Source organism: Excalfactoria chinensis, chromosome 1 (genome assembly GCF_039878825.1).
Source record: "Excalfactoria chinensis isolate bCotChi1 chromosome 1, bCotChi1.hap2, whole genome shotgun sequence".
NCBI classification, from domain to species: Eukaryota; Metazoa; Chordata; class Aves; order Galliformes; family Phasianidae; genus Excalfactoria; species Excalfactoria chinensis.
Genome location: NC_092825.1, coordinates 181079568 through 181099022, shown reverse-complemented (window position 1 = coordinate 181099022; position 19455 = coordinate 181079568). Strand labels below are relative to the sequence as shown.

The 19455-nt window shown below is 44.1% G+C and overlaps 1 protein-coding gene across 1 annotated transcript in view; it reads left to right on the top strand.

Annotated features, from left to right (window-relative positions):
* The window catches only part of ACER3 (alkaline ceramidase 3), a 52802-nt gene extending 42472 nt beyond the window's left edge, over window positions 1–10330 (top strand). Inside the window, exons 8-11 of the mRNA XM_072326993.1 lie at window positions 40–141; window positions 2165–2269; window positions 4062–4107; window positions 4314–10330. Coding sequence (XP_072183094.1) covers window positions 40–141; window positions 2165–2269; window positions 4062–4107; window positions 4314–4367 — 307 coding nt within the window. The 3' untranslated portion in view covers window positions 4368–10330. The remainder of the gene's footprint in view (window positions 1–39; window positions 142–2164; window positions 2270–4061; window positions 4108–4313) is intronic.
* The last annotated feature ends 9125 nt before the right edge of the window (window positions 10331–19455 follow it).

The following is a 19455-nucleotide window of genomic DNA, read 5'->3' as shown; positions in this document are numbered from 1 at the left end:
CATATTGAACTAAGCTGTTATTTCCCTTTCTCTCTTCAGGGTATACCCATGGCTTAGAGGTCTAGGCTATACATCTTTAACTGTATTTCTAATGGGATTTTTCCTCTGGAATGTGGACAACATTTTCTGTGAGAAATTGAGGTGAGCACTTTCATTTTGTCTCGCTAGCTCATAATCTTTTAGCATAAAGCATTGTTTTCTCTGCTGTGTATATTCAAGTCTATCTCATGGTATGTTTGATAAGCTGCCTACAAAGCATTCACAAGGCTTTTATCCAGTTTGCTCATGACTACAGTCAGCATTGAACAGTTCTTTTAAAGGTTTTCTTATTCATGAATAGATTCCTTTTATTTTTCTTATAATAGGTATTTCTCTTTAACTTCAATTTAAATGGAGGGAAAGTAATGCCACCAAAGTAATTTGGAGGATCGGTGCCTTACTGAAGTCTGCTCTTCATACTTGATTTCAACTCAATGAGATTTTTATCCTGCTTTTTCTTTGTTGTTTGTTTCTGCTCTTATCGTTTCCTAGGAAGATATCAAAAGCAGCAGTTCTGCAAGCTAAAGAAATATCTGCTGTAATATATCCGTCACCAATAAATAGCAGCAATCTGAGTGTCTCAAAGAGCAGTAACTCTGTGAGCCATTGCATTATGCCTATTATTAGCCTAAGTCTTATGGCTTAGCACTGTAGAAGAGGCCAAAAAGACATAATCTCTGCTTAGTCTATTGCCAAATATGGTAAAAAAGAAAAATTGGCATCCACATAAAGCATGTAGGAATTCACCATCTTGTTATATGGCAGATACTGTACATGTGCAAAGAACATTGAAAGAACAATAGACAACACATTGGTTTCTGAGTGTGTCATCCCTTGGTGCTGGACAGTTTCATAGCAGCACTTGTCTTTATTGTGATGCTTATATTCCACCATAGGCTGGAAGAATTTGAGATGTTGATGGCAGCAACAAGAAAATCCCATCTTGACTCTCTGTATATAATATAGAGAGGCTGACCCTCAGTATCTGTCGTGTACAGAATTATCCTATTGGGTTGCTTTGTTAGGCTCAGATCATAACACTGTAAGGGCATATCTTCATCTGGCTTGGCTAAGCTGGGATGTTCTTCTAAAACTCAGGTGTAAAAAAAGAAAGTCTGTGGCCACTGGAAGTGAGGTTAGGTGAAGTGGAAGGACTATAGAGATGCTGTTTGTCATTGAAGGGAGACAATTTGTATGTCCAGAGCTCAGTTAGAGTTCATGGGCTCATGAAGACCTGAGTTCAGGACTTGGAAGTATAGTAAGTTTGCAGTTGACATTAAACTGGAAGGGTCTGTTGATTCCCTTGAGGGCTGAGAGCCTTTGCTTGTAAATCAAACAACAAACAAAACAACAACACATGAGATTCTGATTTTGATCTTTGACTTTTCTTGCTAATTAAAATGTCAGGTGTTTGAGTGGTGCTGTATGGAGGCAGAAGATGGACTCTATGATCCTTGCAGGTCCCTTCCAGCTCAGGATATTGTATGATTCTAAAAGGCTGAGGTGACTCTTTGGATCCAGTAGTCATTAATGGTCTGACTTGAATCAAAGCTGTGTTTACTTTTGTGACTGAGTTGGAAACTTAATCAGTAGTTCAGGGATTATCATTTGGTGGAGAGGCCTGAACACTGTAACATAAATGCAGTAAATAAGTGTAACAGAAGCTGCAGACTTTTCTCCCTTAGGCCTGCAGTCTTTGCTATTTTCCCTTCTTGTTTTGACTCAACATGAAGTACAGGTCAGCAAAGATGACAGGCAGATGTTCGCATTTGCTCCACCAGCATCCAATACAGGAGTCAACCTCTGTTTTCATTGCTTCCTCACTAAGCACGATGTTTTTCCCAGTTCTAAGTGTAAAACAGAGAAAGGTAAACTAAGCCTCCACAGAGCTGGAGTGAAGCAGCGAGGTCAGATGGTTCCCTCTTCTCACAGATCTTATCCTCAGCAGTAGTTTGCAAGGTTTGGGACTGAGGAATGATAGAACTCATTTGAGACTGCTGGGATGCCATAAATACACTCTCTGAAACTTAAGTCAAGATCACTTAAGTCTGAGCTTGTTCTGTTTGTGGGCAGGGGGGTGGGAAACCCCAACAAAAACAATTGCACAGTGTTTTCTTCCTTACAGAGCACTACGAGAGAAGATGCCTCCTGTTATAGGTGCTGTGACACAGTTTCACGCGTGGTGGCACATTCTCACAGGCCTGGGCTCTTATCTTCATATCCTGCTCAGGTAGGAAATGTTTTCTAAACTGGATGATCATAAAGCAGCCTTGGGAGTTTTCCCAGGTTCAGCTTTATTTCAACATGCTGTGTCAGCAGAAGAGCAGGAAAATGACCACTTAATGAACTGTAGGAAGTGGACTTCCTCTTAGTGACTCGTCTGTAAACTCTGGTAATGTACGTTCTCCAAAATAACCATCAATCTTTTAGATAGTCATGATTCTACAGGAAAATGCAGGTTAGAAATGAGAACTATGTAGCAGTTTACTGTTGAATACTTCTGCAGTTTTAATTAATTTCCAAGTATAAGCCATTAATATCTCTCTGCTCTTGTGTGAGAATCCTCAAGCGCTTGAATGTGTTTAATTTTACAAGTGTAATTAATTATTTGATAGGCGCTGTCACTCCTTAGGACTATCAGGCATCATGCTATAGAGCAGGAGGGTGACAGCTGAAGTGGTTGGAGCAGAGCTGTTTGCAGATGTGCGGGATGTTAGTTTTAGAAGGAGACTTAAATGTGTGAGCGCCCTGATTAGCAGGTCTGCAACCAGCAGACCTCGTCTCTGTTGCTTTATACCACCATCTACTGGAAGCAGGGATGAAAGTCAACAGAGTGCAGATTTTATGTTGTTTGTTCATTACCTATCAGGCGCATCCTGTATAGGTGAGAAAACATGATCACACATCAGTTTTGCTACACTCGACATAGTGCTCTCCATTTATTTTTTTGGTCAGATGCTAAAATAGCCAGGAAAAATAAAATTCAAGGAAAATAAGTACAATTCCAGTAGCTGATCCAATAGCTGTGTGTGTGTGTGTTTGTTTTGTATATACCTGTAAATATATACATATGTATGTATATATAAAATACAGCATAGTATGTATAAAACAACTGCACCAGTAATTTCACCCTCCCATAGTGACAGGCTCTATCTAGTTCCTATTCATGGAGTCATAGTATGGTTAGGGTTGGAAGGGACCTTGGAGATCATCTAGTTCCCCCCCCCCGCTATAAGCAGGTATATATACCTCCCTCTAGACCACGTTGCTCACAGCCCCATTCAGCCTAGCCTTGAATGCCTCTTGTATGGGAGCATCCATAACCTTTCTGAACAACCTGTTTCAGTATCTCACCACCCTTACGGTAAAGGATTTCGTCCTGATATCTAGTCTAAATCTACCCTCTTCTAGTTCAAAGCCATTTTGCCTTGCCCCATCACTACCTCCTCCCTAGCTTTCCTGTTGCCCCCCTTCAGGTACTGGAAAGCTCTGGTCTCCTCAGAGCCTTCTCTAGGCTGAGGAGCCCCACCTCTCTCAGTCTGTCACTCCAGCCCTCTAATCACCTTCATTGCCCTCCTCTGGACACAGTGCTCAAGGTGGTGTCTCACAAGAGCAGAGCACAGGGGCAAAATCACCTCCTTCAACCTGCTGGTCACACTTCTCCTGATGCAATCTAGGATATGTTTGGCCTTCTGGGCTGCAAGCGCACATTGCCTGCTTATGTTGAGTCTTTCATCAACCAACACCCCCAAATCCTTCTCAGGTGTTTCCTGAGATCTTTTCCTGAGCAGAGAGAACTTTTATCTTCCTGCCTACATAGTTGATTGTGTAAGTCTGCTTGCTAATTGCAGTGGGAGTTACTGTGGGCTGTTTCCCATTTTGTGTAAATGTAGTCATAATGTTTAGATCTAAAATCACAGTATCAGTTATTTTCCAGCTGGAAAACAAAACAAGCATTAGCATTTGGTTATTATGCTGTCTTATCTATCAAATTTCAAGCTTGCTTTCCTTCTCTTCCTCAGTTTATACACAAGGACACTTTTCCTGAAACACAGGCCAAAGGTGAAGGTAAGTAACCTCTATTTTGTGTCCGCTGGAGCATTTGCATATCTTGAGCCTGAATGTGCACTGGGGCTTGCTTGCTGTGTCTGTTGTAATGGTACTTGCCTTTCCATTCCAATAAGTGCAATTGAGATGTTGTCAACAGTGTTTGCTTTCCGTTCCAAGAGATATTTCAAGAAATCTTTCTCCTCTTTGTATTTTTCTTTTAACAGTTTCTTCTTGGAATATGGCCTGTTCTTCTTGTGGAGCCACCCAAGAAGCTTTGACGGAGACCTAGGCTGTCACATGCATCCACTTAGCCTGGCTGAATAAAGTGATTCAACACTTATTATGGCTGGATTGTCAAAATTGTGGATCAATTCAAGTCCCATTGCTACAAAAGGACTTCTCTGTGTTACTAGGCCTGCCCGCCAGAACAGTGAAGAGTTGGCACACTAGGAGAATAATGCTTAGTACAGCTTTATTCTAAGTTGTTAAAACAAAGATTAAGACACAATATTTTTATGTATATGTTGTATAGCTGATGATACTGAGCTAAAATCTCGTGCTGGTCACAGAAAACTAACCATTTTTGAAGTGGGTTGCTTATGTTTTTCATTCAGTTGTTGTTTTTTTCCGTGGTGTAAACTAATATTAGTAACTGAATGATAAAAACAGGTCACTGATGGTCAAGCTAAGCAACTGTGTGGACTATAGTGAACTGAATGCTTAACCTGAACTACTTTAATCTCGCACCTTCATACAATTAATGAAGTGTGTATGATTGATTTAGGGCTTTATTCCATCCTTGCTTTTCCACAGCCTCCTTTGTAACTGATATTTTAAGCAAAAAGGTTGGGATACGTGTGCCATTTAGTTAATTTCATACCAGATTTCCAATTTTGTGTTAGCCCAGCTGAGGTCCATCATGGAAGATGTTCCAGGGTGTGACTGAGAGAAGACATTTGTGATATGTAGGAGTTATTTGTTTGATTAGTGATCCATAAGGTGACTGTATAACCACAAGAAACACTTCTAAAATCTTTTTATTTACATGCCTTCTTTTTCTCTCCATACTTTCCAGTTCCCATTATGCCAGTCTTAATGCAGGTTGACAAACACTGTGGCCGTGTGCTTGTTCAGCTTTGAATTCATGCCTTTCTACTATTTTATGAGTCTTAAATACTGCTGTGACTTTCAGAAGCATCTTTTTATTCAGAAATATTGAAGAAAGGCTGAGGAACAAGATTTATGTTGAGGATACCCCCAAAACATGCAGCATTTTGATTGCTTGCTCTTAATGTTTCCATCATATGGTTTCTCTGTGCAAAGTTGAATACCTTTTTCACACCAACCTTTGGCTCTTAAATGGGGACAAACCCTCTGATTTCTGCAGGTTTTTTTTTCTACCCAGCTGATGAAAGTTAGTAAGTAAGCATAAATAATAATAAATTAACACAGTTTTTCAAAATATACCTCATATTGGAGGCTTTCGTTTTGTCTGTCCAGAGCTTGGGGTGGCTAAATGTAGTTTGTCTCTGGACCTTCAAGCTGCCGTGCTATGCAATTGTAGATGCTTTGAGGGGTTTATCCTTCTTGGCGCAAGGGAAAAAGGGAAGTGCTCAGACTGATTGCAAGTCCTGCTCTGTATTGATTTTAAAACAGGTCCACAGCAGTGAGGCACAGTAGTGTAACTATAAAGCTGTCTCCCTGGTTAAAGAAGTCAGCCTTACGTATATCCTCTGTGTCACTCCTACTGATGCAAATCTCCAAACGAAGTCATGACTTTTGGTTATGGTGACTAAGCCTGGACCCTTGGGATCCAAACTCAGGACTGGAAAACAATGCTTAATCTTTAATGACTCCAGCAAGGCTTAAGCACGTGCTAAGAGCAGTGCGTTTTGACCTGTAATCAGTTAACAAGACTTCTGAACAACATTTTTTAGACATATGTGTTGTCAGTAGCCTCTAGTTCTATATAGATGAGGTTGACATCTGTGCGGGGAAATGTGAAGGATCCTGAAAGAGATTGGAACCACTAGCACAGAGGGAGGAAAGCGCTGGTTTGGACCAGAAGTCTGTGATTACCCAGAAGTCATATTTTCTTGTAGTGAGATTTGAGAACCATTTGAAAAGTGTAGCTTGAACATAAGTGCCTGCCTGTTCCCCTCCTGGCTCTATCAAGCACACTTCTGCACACTGTATCTTATTTTCTTATTGAGTTCATCTGTAGTTTCCATAAGACTGGGAAGAGTCCTATAACGGGAGCGGTGCAGCGGCTATACATATCAGCAGTCCATAGCGATGTTTGCTAGGTAGGATATTATTTTTAAGGGAAAGAACAAAACCTTTATTTTAGTGGCCTTATTTTTGTTTCTGTAGGATGTACGGGCTCTGCTTTACTTGCCTGTAATTACAGGAACCACAGTATACTAAAAAACCATTGGTAAAGCATCTCTAGAATGGTGTATTTTAAAGGAATTTGTACATTCTCCCACACACTTGCAGCAAACTTCCATTCAGACCCTGTTGAATTAATTTGTCAAGACTAAAAAATAATAATTGGAAAAGCTCTTACGTTGATTTTAAGCTGCTGTTAGCTTTTTCATTCATATCATTTACCAGCAGTGTTTTTTTATCTTTAAAAACTTAGGCAGATTGTGTTCTTCCTTCATTCCAAATAACCATGAGCCACCCTTCTGGTGGCCTTTTGGGTTGTGCTAGACCCTGAAGAATGTAATTTATATGTATATCCGTCTAAGCATAAGTAATCTAACATGATGGGTGCTTTGGGTTGACTGCCTTACTGATCCTGTAAGCGATAATGAAAATGGGAAGCCAGTCTTAAACTGTAACGTTTTCTAGTGCCTGGAAAGACATACATCTTTACTTCTGTAATTAGAGAGATGTCTGCTCAAACTGTTTTCTATTCATATTGCTTGTATTATGTGCTTTTTTTCTTCCTGCAGTCCCTAGAGCAGCATATCCCAAACTTTTGGTGCAGTACATCTTGCAAGGTGGGTCATCTTTGATCCTGTTTTTTGAGTAGGGTTCAGACAGCAGCTACTTGGAAGGGAATTACAGAAATAGCAGGTGTCCTTTAATATGAATCCTATAGTAAGTGTTAGATAGATTTAAAAATAACAAGGAACCCTTTTATTCTTGAACATCTATGAAGAACCAAGAATTCTGTCACCTTGAGCCCATCAGCTTGGAACAGATCAGCAGCGAGTAGTTCTGCAGACTGTGAGATGAAGAATTCTTCCTTGGGAAGTGGTAGAGAAATGTCAGAATGACTCTGTCAGTACAGAACACCACGCCAGGAATCAAGATTTTCTGGATCCTTAAGACCTAAATTGCCATTTGAAGATGAGACACGATAAACAGAAACTCACCATCGAGAGGGATCATGTCTGTGTTTTGAAGGCAGTGTTTGAAGCTGGCTTGCAGTATTAGTCATCTCCAGACCTCATTCTAGTGCTTTTCCTTTCAGCACAAAGAAGATGTGCTACCAGCAAGTGTTTAGAAGACTACCCCAGCCTCAAGATGGGGATATGCAGTCTATCACTTGCCGATCTACCTCTGTCATGTATTATACAATGCCCGTGCCCTTCATTATGTCTGCCTGAAAATGCAGGTGTAAGAGCAGTCTGCAGCCCCCGAGGTTTGCAACAGCATCATCGTATATGTCTGTGGCTGACTGCTCACTCTACATAAACATCCACATTCATTTGGTGTCTGTCAGACTTTCTGCTAATGCTCAGTCTGCTGATCCTCTGAACGCAGAAGTTTGATGTAGATAGAGATGTGAGTAGGAGGACTTTAATTGAGACAGGTGAAGTGAAACCTTTTTTGGCAGTGTATTAAGAGACATTTAACGTTAAGATACGGCGTACAATTAATTTGACATGACCTTGAGAGAGATTTGGTAGGAAAGATTGTCCTGTAATTAGTTTTAATTCTCTTCTAATCTAATATTGCCGTCGTGTTCATCCTTGGCCCTGCTTTGTTTGCCTGAAGGGAGCTGTATGATTTGAAGCACAGTTGGTTCTTTTGGCCATGTACATTTGCTTCCAGCACTTGATTTCTAATGGCGGAATGAGTTTTTCTGCTAGCTCATCCCCCTGAAACTCATAAGAACATCAGATCCTCCCAGTACCACTCGTGTTTCTCACAGTGACCACCACATTGTTCAGTATTTGCATCCAAGAGTTTCAGTCATCCCACTTTCGAAACCAATTTCTCCCTGTGGATATTTATTTTTTTGGCATTTGGTAGCAGGTGGTGAAATAAATCACTGTAATGCTTGGTAGTGGAAGAGGAGCTGTAACGAAGCAGCACTGCTGTTTTCTTCAGTAGACCTGAAGATCCAGGAATGCATTCGTTCTGGTGGGCCATGTGCCCCTATGGTTGTAATGGACACTGCTTTGCTTTACAGATCTCCCCATCTGCGCTTTATAAGTAGGCAGTGAGAGGCTTAAAATGCAAACTACTGATTGACTGTGAGACTTTGTTATGAAAAGAGATAAACAAAGGAGTCTTTATTACCCATGAGAAGCGAAAGGCAGAAGGAGATTAAGAAATTTGACATGGAAAGAGAATAACAAAAGATTAAGCACAGAATCCCACAGTATTACATCCACCGCCTTCTTTATAACAGCGCTTTAGATCATTGTGTAGCAAGCTTGAGGGTTTTGATGTTTATATATTTAACCTTTCATGCTGACTCTGCACTCTGCCATAGAGGTGATGTAAACAACATATTACGTTCAGTTCATAATGAATTATCCAGCTGTTGCTCTCTGAGGATGGAAGGTGACATATATTTCATACACAAGTGAAAATGCTTTTCATGCATCTGGAACGTCCTCTGCCAGCTTTCCTTGGGAGTCCATGATAGAACTACAGAGAATTTACTGTACAGTTGTTCAGATTGGTTGGAGGTTGGTCTTTTCCGTGTCTCACTCACAACTGCCTACTGCAGCCAAGTGCCTGCTGCAAATCTTTTCTGAGAGCTGAAGCTGTCTTTTTGTCCCTGAGGTCCACAGAAGGTCCTTGGTAGGTGGAGGTGGGCTTTATGTTGGTTTATGTTAAAAAATCCTTCTGATGCATAAGTCAGGGCACTTCTCGTGGCTGCTTTGCAGAAATGGAGTTACCCAGTACACAGCTGCCTCTCAGCTGAAACATGCCTGGCTACCCCACATCCCTGATGCTGTTGGATCCTCTCCCATTTATAAAGATGGATGAGGGATTGAGCCCCATAACTACTGTCTTATTAAAGCATGCGTAGTTCAGCGATGGGCAGTGAGAAGGCACTTTATGCAGAGCCCCGTTTCATTTCTGGAGCTCCCCAATCCATTGATACATACCATTTTGGAAGCAGGATTGATGCCTGAATCTCTCACTTAGGATCTCCACTTGTTGTGAAGGTATCCCGTCTCAACAAGATGAGAATCCAGCTAATGCAAGACTCTGAACCAGTGCCTGTAAAACGTTTTGCACAAGTTGAGTACACACATCTGCCTGATGCTGAGGGTGGGCTACTGAAACTTTACAAATAGCTGCAAGGATAACCTCAGCTTCATTCTTCTTCCCCTGGAACAACGTATGCCTGTTCTTTGAATGCCAGTATTGAATAAAGATGGGCTTTTCCCACATGCCCATAGCAACCCATATACCAAAACGCTTCCTAAATGAAATTGGTGACTCCTTAGACAGGAGAGGGTTGGATTCTTCTGTTCATCTCCCGAACTGATGTTGACCGTGTGATGTTGACGATTAAACTGAGCTGAATGCACTGATGATGCCTTGTTTACCATCTTAGCAGATAACATCTGTCCACCTGTATCGGGCGTGAAAAACACCACGTGTTAACGTGACCAAGGTTTTTAACATTGACACTATTGGTTCTAACGTAATATTTTTTTAGGTTTGGTATTTTTTGTTTTATTTTTCCTGAAATTCAGCATATTGTTACAGGCATATAAATACACTGTGACAGACGAATGGCAGTTGATGTAAAACAGCTGCACCGAGCAGCGTTTATTGACAATTTTGATAGTACTGAACTGATTCTTTGTACCAGGCTTGCTGGTAACTAACATTAGGCTTCTGTGTATCAGCCTATCTTGTTTTGCAAGCACCGTAGCTTTGAGATATTTAATGTATTTTGTTTGTTATTCATGTTGTGGTCAGGCACTAATTTGTGTCTTTATAGTTCAAATTATTAAAGAACTTTGTTTTAAGTATCACTTTTCCCAGGTGTTTCTTGGCTTTTGTATGCACTGGGTTGGCTGGTTTATCTTGCTACTGTTTGGTACCTGGATGGCTGTGTGTCTCAATCTCATCGTTCTGATTATTTCAGTGCAAGAAGGGGATAATTATCTGCATGGTTGTGTGTTGCGGACCTGCTCTCAGTTCTCTGTAGCTTTGCTCCATCAGCATCTGTCCTCCCAGTGCTGGGAAAGGATGCAAACACGTTGCTAAGACTCATCTGTAGGATCTGATTTGGGTTCATTCGTTCTCTGTGACTGCAGAGTGGCAGCCCTCCCCTTCATGCCCATGCAGCAGCTAAGAGCATAGAAGGGCCTTGATGTTTGGAGCTGAGTTCTCAAAGTCCTCAGGTGTGAAGTTTGCATGTATTTATTTATTTACTTTTGTCCCAACCTTTGGTGCTTAAATATTTCTTCTGCAACTTATGCAGTTATTTTGTCTTACACAGAGAGACCAGGTACCATGCAGATGGAGCTGCTGAAGCTGATGGAGTTGCTAATGGAGCTATGATGGATCCATCTCCTCCATGGGTCAGTGCGAGGCTCCTTTTGTTTGTGAATGTACCTTGTGAAACCCAAGTGGTCTTGGATTGGCTCTTGCCCAGAAGGACCACACATGCAGACCCCAGACTTAAGGAAAATAAGACTTGAAGTCTAAAGAATGGTGATTTAGGCACTATCCAGTAAAGCTGGGTGTCCTCAGAAGCCTTCTTCATGGCCTCTCGCACCAGCACTGCCTCCTCAAAAAGCCCATTCTCCAGCAGCTAGGATAGAACTAACATAGGCTGCCTGAAGTGAGAGGTTGAAAGCCAGACGAGGGTCCTGCAGGTCTCCTCAGGAGGTCCTCACAAGGACAGGATAGAAAAACAACTCTACCATCATGGAGGAGATTGGAAAAGACCTAAGATTACCAACCCCAACCCATCCCATCATGCCCACTGCCTACATCACTCAGTGCCACAGCTCTATGGTTCTGAAGCACCTCCAGGGTCATTGATTCCCTGGGCAGCCCATTCCAATGGGTTACCATTCTTTCTGAGAAGAAATGTTTCCTAATGACCAACCTGAACCTCCTGTGATACAACTCAAAGCCATTACATCTCATCCTATCATTTGTTATACCTGGGAGAAGATACAAGCCAGGATGCCATTGCAGCCCAAGTCACCGCTGAAAGACATCTAACCTGATCAGCCTGCTTCACTCAGAGGCCAACTCCATAATTAGTGCACTCTGATTTAATGAAGTTAGTAGTAATTAGTGGCAATGAGGTGCAGCTCCTGTGGACCCAACAACTGAAGCACAGCACCCAGCAGCCCTTGTGCCATCAAGGGCTCCAACTCGGTGCTTTCTCATCTCAGAGATCATGTAGGTGAACACTAAGAAAGAACAGCTTGCAGAAACCCGCGGACTGAATTAATTGAGTTGTTCTGCTGATGTAAACTGATGTCCAAACGCCGATATTTATAGGCTGGCTGAGCATCAGAGCTGCAGTGATTTATGGGGATGCTTCACCTGAGCAGTGCTTTTTCCTCATAGCCGGCGTGTTGACTCACCAGCGGAACGGAGTGAATTTGTTAAAACACTTCAGCCCTGTGTAAGCCTGGGGACAAGTCTGACTTCTCCTCAGCTACAAGAAGCAATGAACAGGACAGACAAATCCATGCTGCAGTGGGGCAAACCTGTTCAGGTGCACGAGTGCTAATTGTTGATTTGGAGCCTTCCAAGCAATTTTATTATTATTATTATTTATTTTCTATATTTTTTCCCCCATTAGTTCAAATCTTTAATCTCATTTTTAATATCTCACTTTGGCTGGAACTCAAACCAGACTAAGTTCTTGTTAGGAGATTAAAACCAGCGGTGAACCTGTAAGCCGTGATGTCAAAGCCTCACTGCCACAGAAGAGATATTTTTATGCAGCTTATTTGAAAAGCAAACAAACTCCAGCTGGGTTTTCTTGCTGCTGGAGTTAATTGAAGTGGGAGGGCTGATTAACGTGTTGCTGCTGAAGATCTCTGTGCCACGTTGCCCCGGAATTTGGCAATTTGCTATCAATTTGCTTTGCAGCTGATGTGCTCACATCCACACCTCCCACGCGGTCGTGGCTCTTCAGTGTGTTTGTCCATCAGCTCATGTTATTAGGTGTTGGTGTTCAAGATCTGGGTAGAAACCCCTTTGCATGGACCATGGACCATAGTATCGTAGTGTTGAAGTTCAGGATGGAGTAGATGTCCCTCTTTGTAGACCACGGTATGGTGGTGTTCGTGTTCAGGATGGCGTAGAAGTGGGAAAACACTCAATGGCAACCAAGCTGTATTTTACATATGTGTTTATACGCAGTCTGATATGGTCAGGAGTTGCTTCAGTTGCAATTAACATAAAGTCAGGAGTCAGCAGACTAGGGAGAGCAGGAGGAGTCTCTGGTATTATTCATCAGAGGTGTGACAGTGGTTCTGAGTCTTATGCTTTGCTCTCAGGAAAGACTGTATATCTATATGAAGGTATGAATGAACATCCATAGGAATGTGTATTTGTATGGAGATCCTTTAGTACAACCGAAACTGCATCTCTTCATTTTGTGTGCCTGGAAGGAAGGCTGGTACTCTGCACCCCTAATTGGGCTGTTTCACCATAATTGAGTTAATTCTCACCCTCCAGATAAAAGCCGGGCTCTGATTGCCAACCAGGTGATCGGAGCTTTTAGCTGCATTTCAGAGCGATGCTGCCACCTCCCGTGTATTAGCATAATTGCATCAGGCAAAGATGAACTCTATGAATTCCTTTTCTCTCTGTAAGAAGATGAGCACTAAGAGAGACTTTCTATCATTTATTTCCTGAAGTATCACCATCACTGGACTGGATTTCTTCCCACCTGCCTTTAGAGATGAAACAGAAACTCCTCACTTCCAAAACCCTTTTTCCTCTCTCTCTTTTTGGCATCCATGCCGTCCTTCTGGCAAAGACCGACAAGGAGGGAAAGGCATTTCATTGTCTGTGTACAGCATTAGATCTAATAACACACCAGGAGGAAACAATTGGAATGCTTTGGGATGGATTATACTTTTGGGATGGATTTACATCCTTGGGCAGAACGATTTCCCAGCCTCATACGTGGCAGTGGGGTTTCCAGAGAGTCATGGAATCACTGTGGTTGGAAAAGACCACTGAGGGACCCGAGTCCAACCCCAACCCATCCCACCATGCCCACTGGCCACATCCCTCAGTGCCACATCACAGTTCTTGAGTACCTCCAGAGATGCTGACTCCACCACCTCCCTGGGCAGCTGTGCCAATGCATCACCATTCCTTCTGAGAAGAAATGTTTCCTATTACCCAACCTGCATCTCCCCTGGCACATCTTAAGGCCATCACCTCAATGCCTTTTTGTTATGAGGTGCCTAGAACTGAGCACTGTCATTTCTGTGCTATATGAGCACTACTGGGTCTGTTTTTTCTCTATTCTTTTTGTATTTCTTCCTTCCTGTGATTTTATATCAAAGCTGATCACTTTGTCTTCGCTTTCCCTTACCTAATGCTTTGCACAATGCACTAGTCGGCTAATTAATACAGCCCTTCCTTCTCGACTGGCAAATCAATGAGATCACTTGAGTTATTAAAAAATGAGGAGGAACACGGATTACAGGAGGGCCGTATAATTAGCTCACTGGCTGCTGTCCTTGTTGCCAGCCCGGGTTGTTAATTCTTTTCATGCTGATTCAGAGGAAGAGAGCCAAGCTGTGAATCAGCCCTGCCACTTCTCGCAGCACCTGTCTTCCCCCTGCATCTCCTCTCCTAATCCCAGCCAGGTCTGGCAGTGCTTCGTTAATGAGATCAGGCTTAATTGCAGCACGAGCCTGTAGGGGTTGGAGAGATGGGGGGGAGAGTTGGAGTGAGTGCTCTTCCTTCCACGCTGCAAAGCAGGAAGTGTTAATTGGGAGCAGGTGGTAACTTCTTGCCTAAAAATCCCAGTTAATGGCTGCGTTGTTTTGTAGGATCAGAGGGTTCCACTTCCCTCCCATTGCTCTGACTGCGGAATGAGCAATGTTGTCTCCTTTAAAGAGACTGAAACCCAAAAAAGACCCAAATTCTCACCTCCTGTAATGCTGCCCAGCAGCCAAGATGTGCATCCCTGTGTGAGTGAAAGTGGCACAGATTTAATGAGGCAACAGCTTCCTGGCAGCACCACGGGCTGCTCAGAAGCCACATCATTATTCATTTAGTTGACTAATGCAGTCATGTTTTGAAGAGGAGAGGGGGAAAGGAAAAAGTTCTTTACATTAAGAGTAGTGAAGCACTGGCCCTGCAGACACCCAGGGTCAGCTTGGATGGGGTTCTGAGCACCGATGGAGCTGTGGGTGTCCCTGTTCAGTGCAGAGCAGTTGGACCAGATGGCCTTTAAGGGTCCCTTCCAACTCAAACCACTCTATGATTCCATGACACAGGTGGCAACCAGCAGCCTCATTGGCTAATTGTTGCTTTTCCCGGTATGTGATGAGTGATGAACTGGTTAAAGCTCTTAAAATGATGGTTGAGTCCATTTCCCATAAAGGCAGCTCTAAGAAACTGCTGTGTCAAATATCTCTTAGAGAAAGTGTGTTTGGGAACATCTTCTACTGGACGTTCGTTTTGGTAACTATGCAGTATTTTTCCCTAAAAGGCAAGGAGGAATGGGCAGAAGCCAATTACTAAATACTGCAAGGAAAGAGCACGGAGGGAGACCAACTTTTACAAGGGTAGATAAGTGATGACAAGGGGGAATGGCTTTAAATGAAAAGAGAGGAGATTTAGGTTAGATGTTGGAGGAAATTCTTTGCTCAGAGGATGGTGAGGTCCTGGCTGTGCTGCCTGGAGAGCTGTCGGTGCCCCATCCCTGGAGGAGCCCAAGGCCAGGCTGGATGGGGCCCTGTGCAGCCTGAGCTGATGGGGGGCAGCCAACCCATGACAGGGGTTGGAACTGGGTGGGCTTTAAGGTCTCCTCCAACCCAAACCATTCTGAGATTCTATGATATCTGAGGGGCTGTACCCAAGTGAAAGCTCAGGTGGAATCCCAGACCCAGTGCGGGGGTTAGACAAGGATGCTGAGCAGTGCCCTACTGCTGAGCTTTACACAAAGAATCCCATCGCTGTTTTTCCCACACCCTCAGTTCCATCTTTCCAGCCAGACTGTACTGCAGCAAATAAATCTTGATTGTGCTAATAGTTTTATGCTTGTCTACTGATTGAAGCTAAGCTGATGAAGCTAGGACGTAGAGGTGACCTCTCTAATTAAGACCCAAGCAAGATTCCCTGAGCTGTGTAATCCGAGAGCTTGGATCTGGCTTCCTCACCAAGTGCAGGACTCAGCATGAAGACTGGAGTCACTAAACGCTGACTTTGGGCTGAAGGTTAGGCTGATAGGCAATGATAGAGGGAAGTAACCTAAGAGCATCCAGGACAAGAGCCAACAGGTCAACAATTTCTTCTCCGAAAGAGTGGTGATGCATTGGAACAGGGTGCCCAGGGAGGTGGTGGAGTTACCATCCCTGGAGATGCTCAAGAAAAGGGTGGATATGGCACTGAGAGGCATGGTTTACTGGCCTGGTTTACTGGCCTTGATGGGGAGGGGTTGATGGTTGGACTAGATGATCTTAGCAGTCATTCCAACTTCAATGACTCTATGATTCTCTGAAGTGTCTGAGAAGTGGTTCTTATGGAAGGAGAACAGCTGGTAGCATGGAAACATCTGCCTGGGAAATGGTGGGGAAAATCTCAGGGGTATTCTATGTGTCCCACATGTTCCTGCTCTGTGTTCCCAGAGCCGGTCACTTCAGAATTCAAGGAGGACAACCCAAAAGTGGTATCACACAGAATCACGGAGTCATTATAGTTGGAAAAGACCTCTAAGTTCACCAAGTCTAATTAACTCATCCTCACCATGCCCACTGACCACGTCCCTCAGTGCCACGTCCACACATTTCTTGAACACCTCCATGGATGGTGACTCCACCACCTCCCTGGGCAGCCTGTGCCAATGCATCGCCACTCTTATGGAGAAGAAATTTACCCTGATATCCAGCCTGAGCCTGCCCTGATGCAACATGAGGCCATTACCTCTCATCACTGGCCCCAGTGGCTCTGTCTCCATGATCCCTCTGTATGCTCTTGGGCACTGGAAATCAGACATCTGTGATGCTCTGGGGGATGTCTGATGGGAGCTGAAAACAGGGATGATGGAAGAGGGCAAAACCAACAACAGCACAAAAACCACACAACCATTGGGGTTTTTTTCATCTCCAAGGTGGAGAATCAGCAGAAAAATTGTCTACAGATCGCTTGGCAGGACTGTTTGGAGTCAGCATTTGTGTGGGCTGCTCCTGATCAGCCAGAAATAAAGAGCAGCTGAGAGGTCAGTGGTGCTGTTTGCTCCTTTCCTTCTTCTCTGCTCCAAGGAACGTGGGCTGGCTGGCAACCTGTTGTTTTCCGAACAGTCTGGTGGAAAACTCCAATGAAAAACAAAGTTCATCTCCTGAACTCATCCATCCTGCACTGCTGTCTGCTTCATGCGGGCTGCATCCCTGCCAAAGCAGCTGAGCCCTGGTGTCTCAAAGTCATGGAATCGTTAAGGTTGGAAAACACGACTGAGACCATCAAGTCCAACTCCAACCCATCCCATCATGCCGACTGACCACGTCCCTCAGTGCCACATCTCCATGGTTCTGGAACACCTCCATGGATGGTGACTCCACCACCTCCCTGGGCAGCCAGTGCCAATGCATCTCCACTCCTTCTGAACAGAAATGATTCCAAATATCCAACTTGAACCTCCCCTGACGCGATTTCAGTCCATTACCTCTCAACTTATTGCTGTTACCTGAAAGAGGAGACCAACTCCCACCTCACTACAACCTCCTTCCAGGGAGCTGCTGAAAGCTTTAAGGTCTTATCGTGAGCCTTCTCTTGCAGCTAGGTGACCCAAGTCCTGCAGGGTTTGTGGCCAGGAGGTGGCATTGGCTTCCCAGAGCCACAGCCCTACTGCTTGTGCCATGAGGAAGCCTGGCAAGGTGGGAGCTTTTATCTGCTGATGTCCCAAGGCATTGGCATCATTGCTGACTGACCCCAGCCAGACTCTGGCACTCCAGAAGAGTTTCAGGAACGATTTGGATCTCTTTAGGAACATAAGGAACCTGGCAGTCACAGTTGCTATCTTGCTTTTTTAGGAGGTGGTGTACAGCAGGGACGCTGGTGCAAAGAAGCCTTCCTCCTCTGTGTCAGGCCTCACCCAGAGGGTGGTGATGCACTGAAACAGGTTGCCCAAGGAGGTTGTGGGTGCCCCATCCCTGGAAGCATTCAAAGTCAGGCTGGATGTGGCTCTGGGCAGCCTGGTCTGTTGGTTGGTGACCCTGCACATAGAAGGGGGGTTGAAGCCAAATCATCATTGTGATCCTTTTCAACCCAGGCCATTCTCTGATTCTCTGATTCTTTGGGAGTTCCATTCAGATGGGGTTCTGCTGGGGCACTTGCCTTAATTTCATCCCCACACATGCAGACCCAGATGCCTTTGCCAGTGCATTGCCTCTCTTTCAGATCAATCACAACCTCACGTTCCCATCCCTTTGCAAGCAAGCTTCTTGCTGTCTGACTTTTATCTTGCTGAACGCCAGGCGGCTCGCTGCGAAGCTCCTTGATTTGTGACTGTGTGGAAGGAAGCGCAGATACAGACAATTAAGTGCAGAATTTAACGGTATGGATTTCCCAGCAGAGCTATCAATTAACATGAGCTGTTTGCCAGCCAGATGCATCCACTCTGCCACATCCAGCAACCACAGCTAGTGTGTTCAGCAGTGAGGCAGAGTGGCTTTCAGCAAGCTTTTCCGTGTGTTACGGCATCCAGCTTTCATTTTATGCAGAAAGAATAGGGGGGAAAAAACGGGCTATTGGTGACCAAAGGTTTTCTTGATAGGGATCTTTGGATGGAAAAGTCTCTTTTGGACAAGCATTGCTGCCATTAAAATCTGGCTGTTTTGGTAGAGATGCTTCCCTGTGGAAGGCCATGCAACAACACACAAGGCTGGTTGGCCCCCAGACACTCCTGGGCACATCTGCCTACTTTAGTAGCTGCTTTTCCTACCTTGGTTTATATATGATGGGGGAAAATAGAAAAGAAGGAGAATTCTGATCTTTCTCAGAGCTCTTAAACCAGGCTGGATTGCTGGGCTGAGGCCAGTGGGATGAAATTCAACAAGAGTGAATGCTGGGTCCTGCACTTTGGCCACAACAACACCAAGCAATGCTACAGGCATGGATCAGAGTGGCTGAAAGCTGGGTGGAGGAAAAGAATCTGGAGCTGTTGGTTCACATATATCTGAACAAGAGCCAGCAGTGTGCCCAGGTGGCCAAGAGGGCCAATGGCATCCTGGCTTGTATCAGCAACAGTGCAGCCATCAGGAGCAGGAGCTGATCTTCCTTCTTTACTTGGCATTGGTGAGGCCACACTTCAAGTGCTGTGTTCAGTTTTGAGCCCCACACTATAAGAAAGATATTGTGGCCCTGGAGTGCATCCAGAGAAGGGCAATGGAGCTGTGAAGGTTCTGGAGCACTTTGTGGGTCATATGGGGAATAGGCATGGTGGGATGGGTTCCACTGAAATACAAGATTTAACAGAAAGGATACACAGCAACTGGTCTGGCTACCTAAAGAGGTGACAGAATCTTGGGCAATGACCTGTCTTTGTAAGTGACCAAAATACTCACCTGCCCTCTGAACCCTACTGAGCATATCTTCATCAATGAATTATAGCCCAGACTTCCTCATCGTGGTCAAGGACAGCGATTTGGCTTCTCATTCAGGAGCTGATTCTGCCAAAAAACAAGAGGAGCTGCTGTCACTTCCCTTTGTTACCAACTGGTCACAATGACCCCCATAAATAAAGCAGCTAATTAATGCCCTTCTCCTCCCACCAGTGATTGGCCATGACCTTGAACGACCTTGCTGAATTTAACTTCCTCTACCAGCTATTTTTGACAGCAAATAATTTAACATCCCTCTGACCCCAGCCTTGCCTCTCTCCTGCCAACTGGCTCTGCAGCTTAAATGAACAGCAATAAATAAATACATATCTGCAGA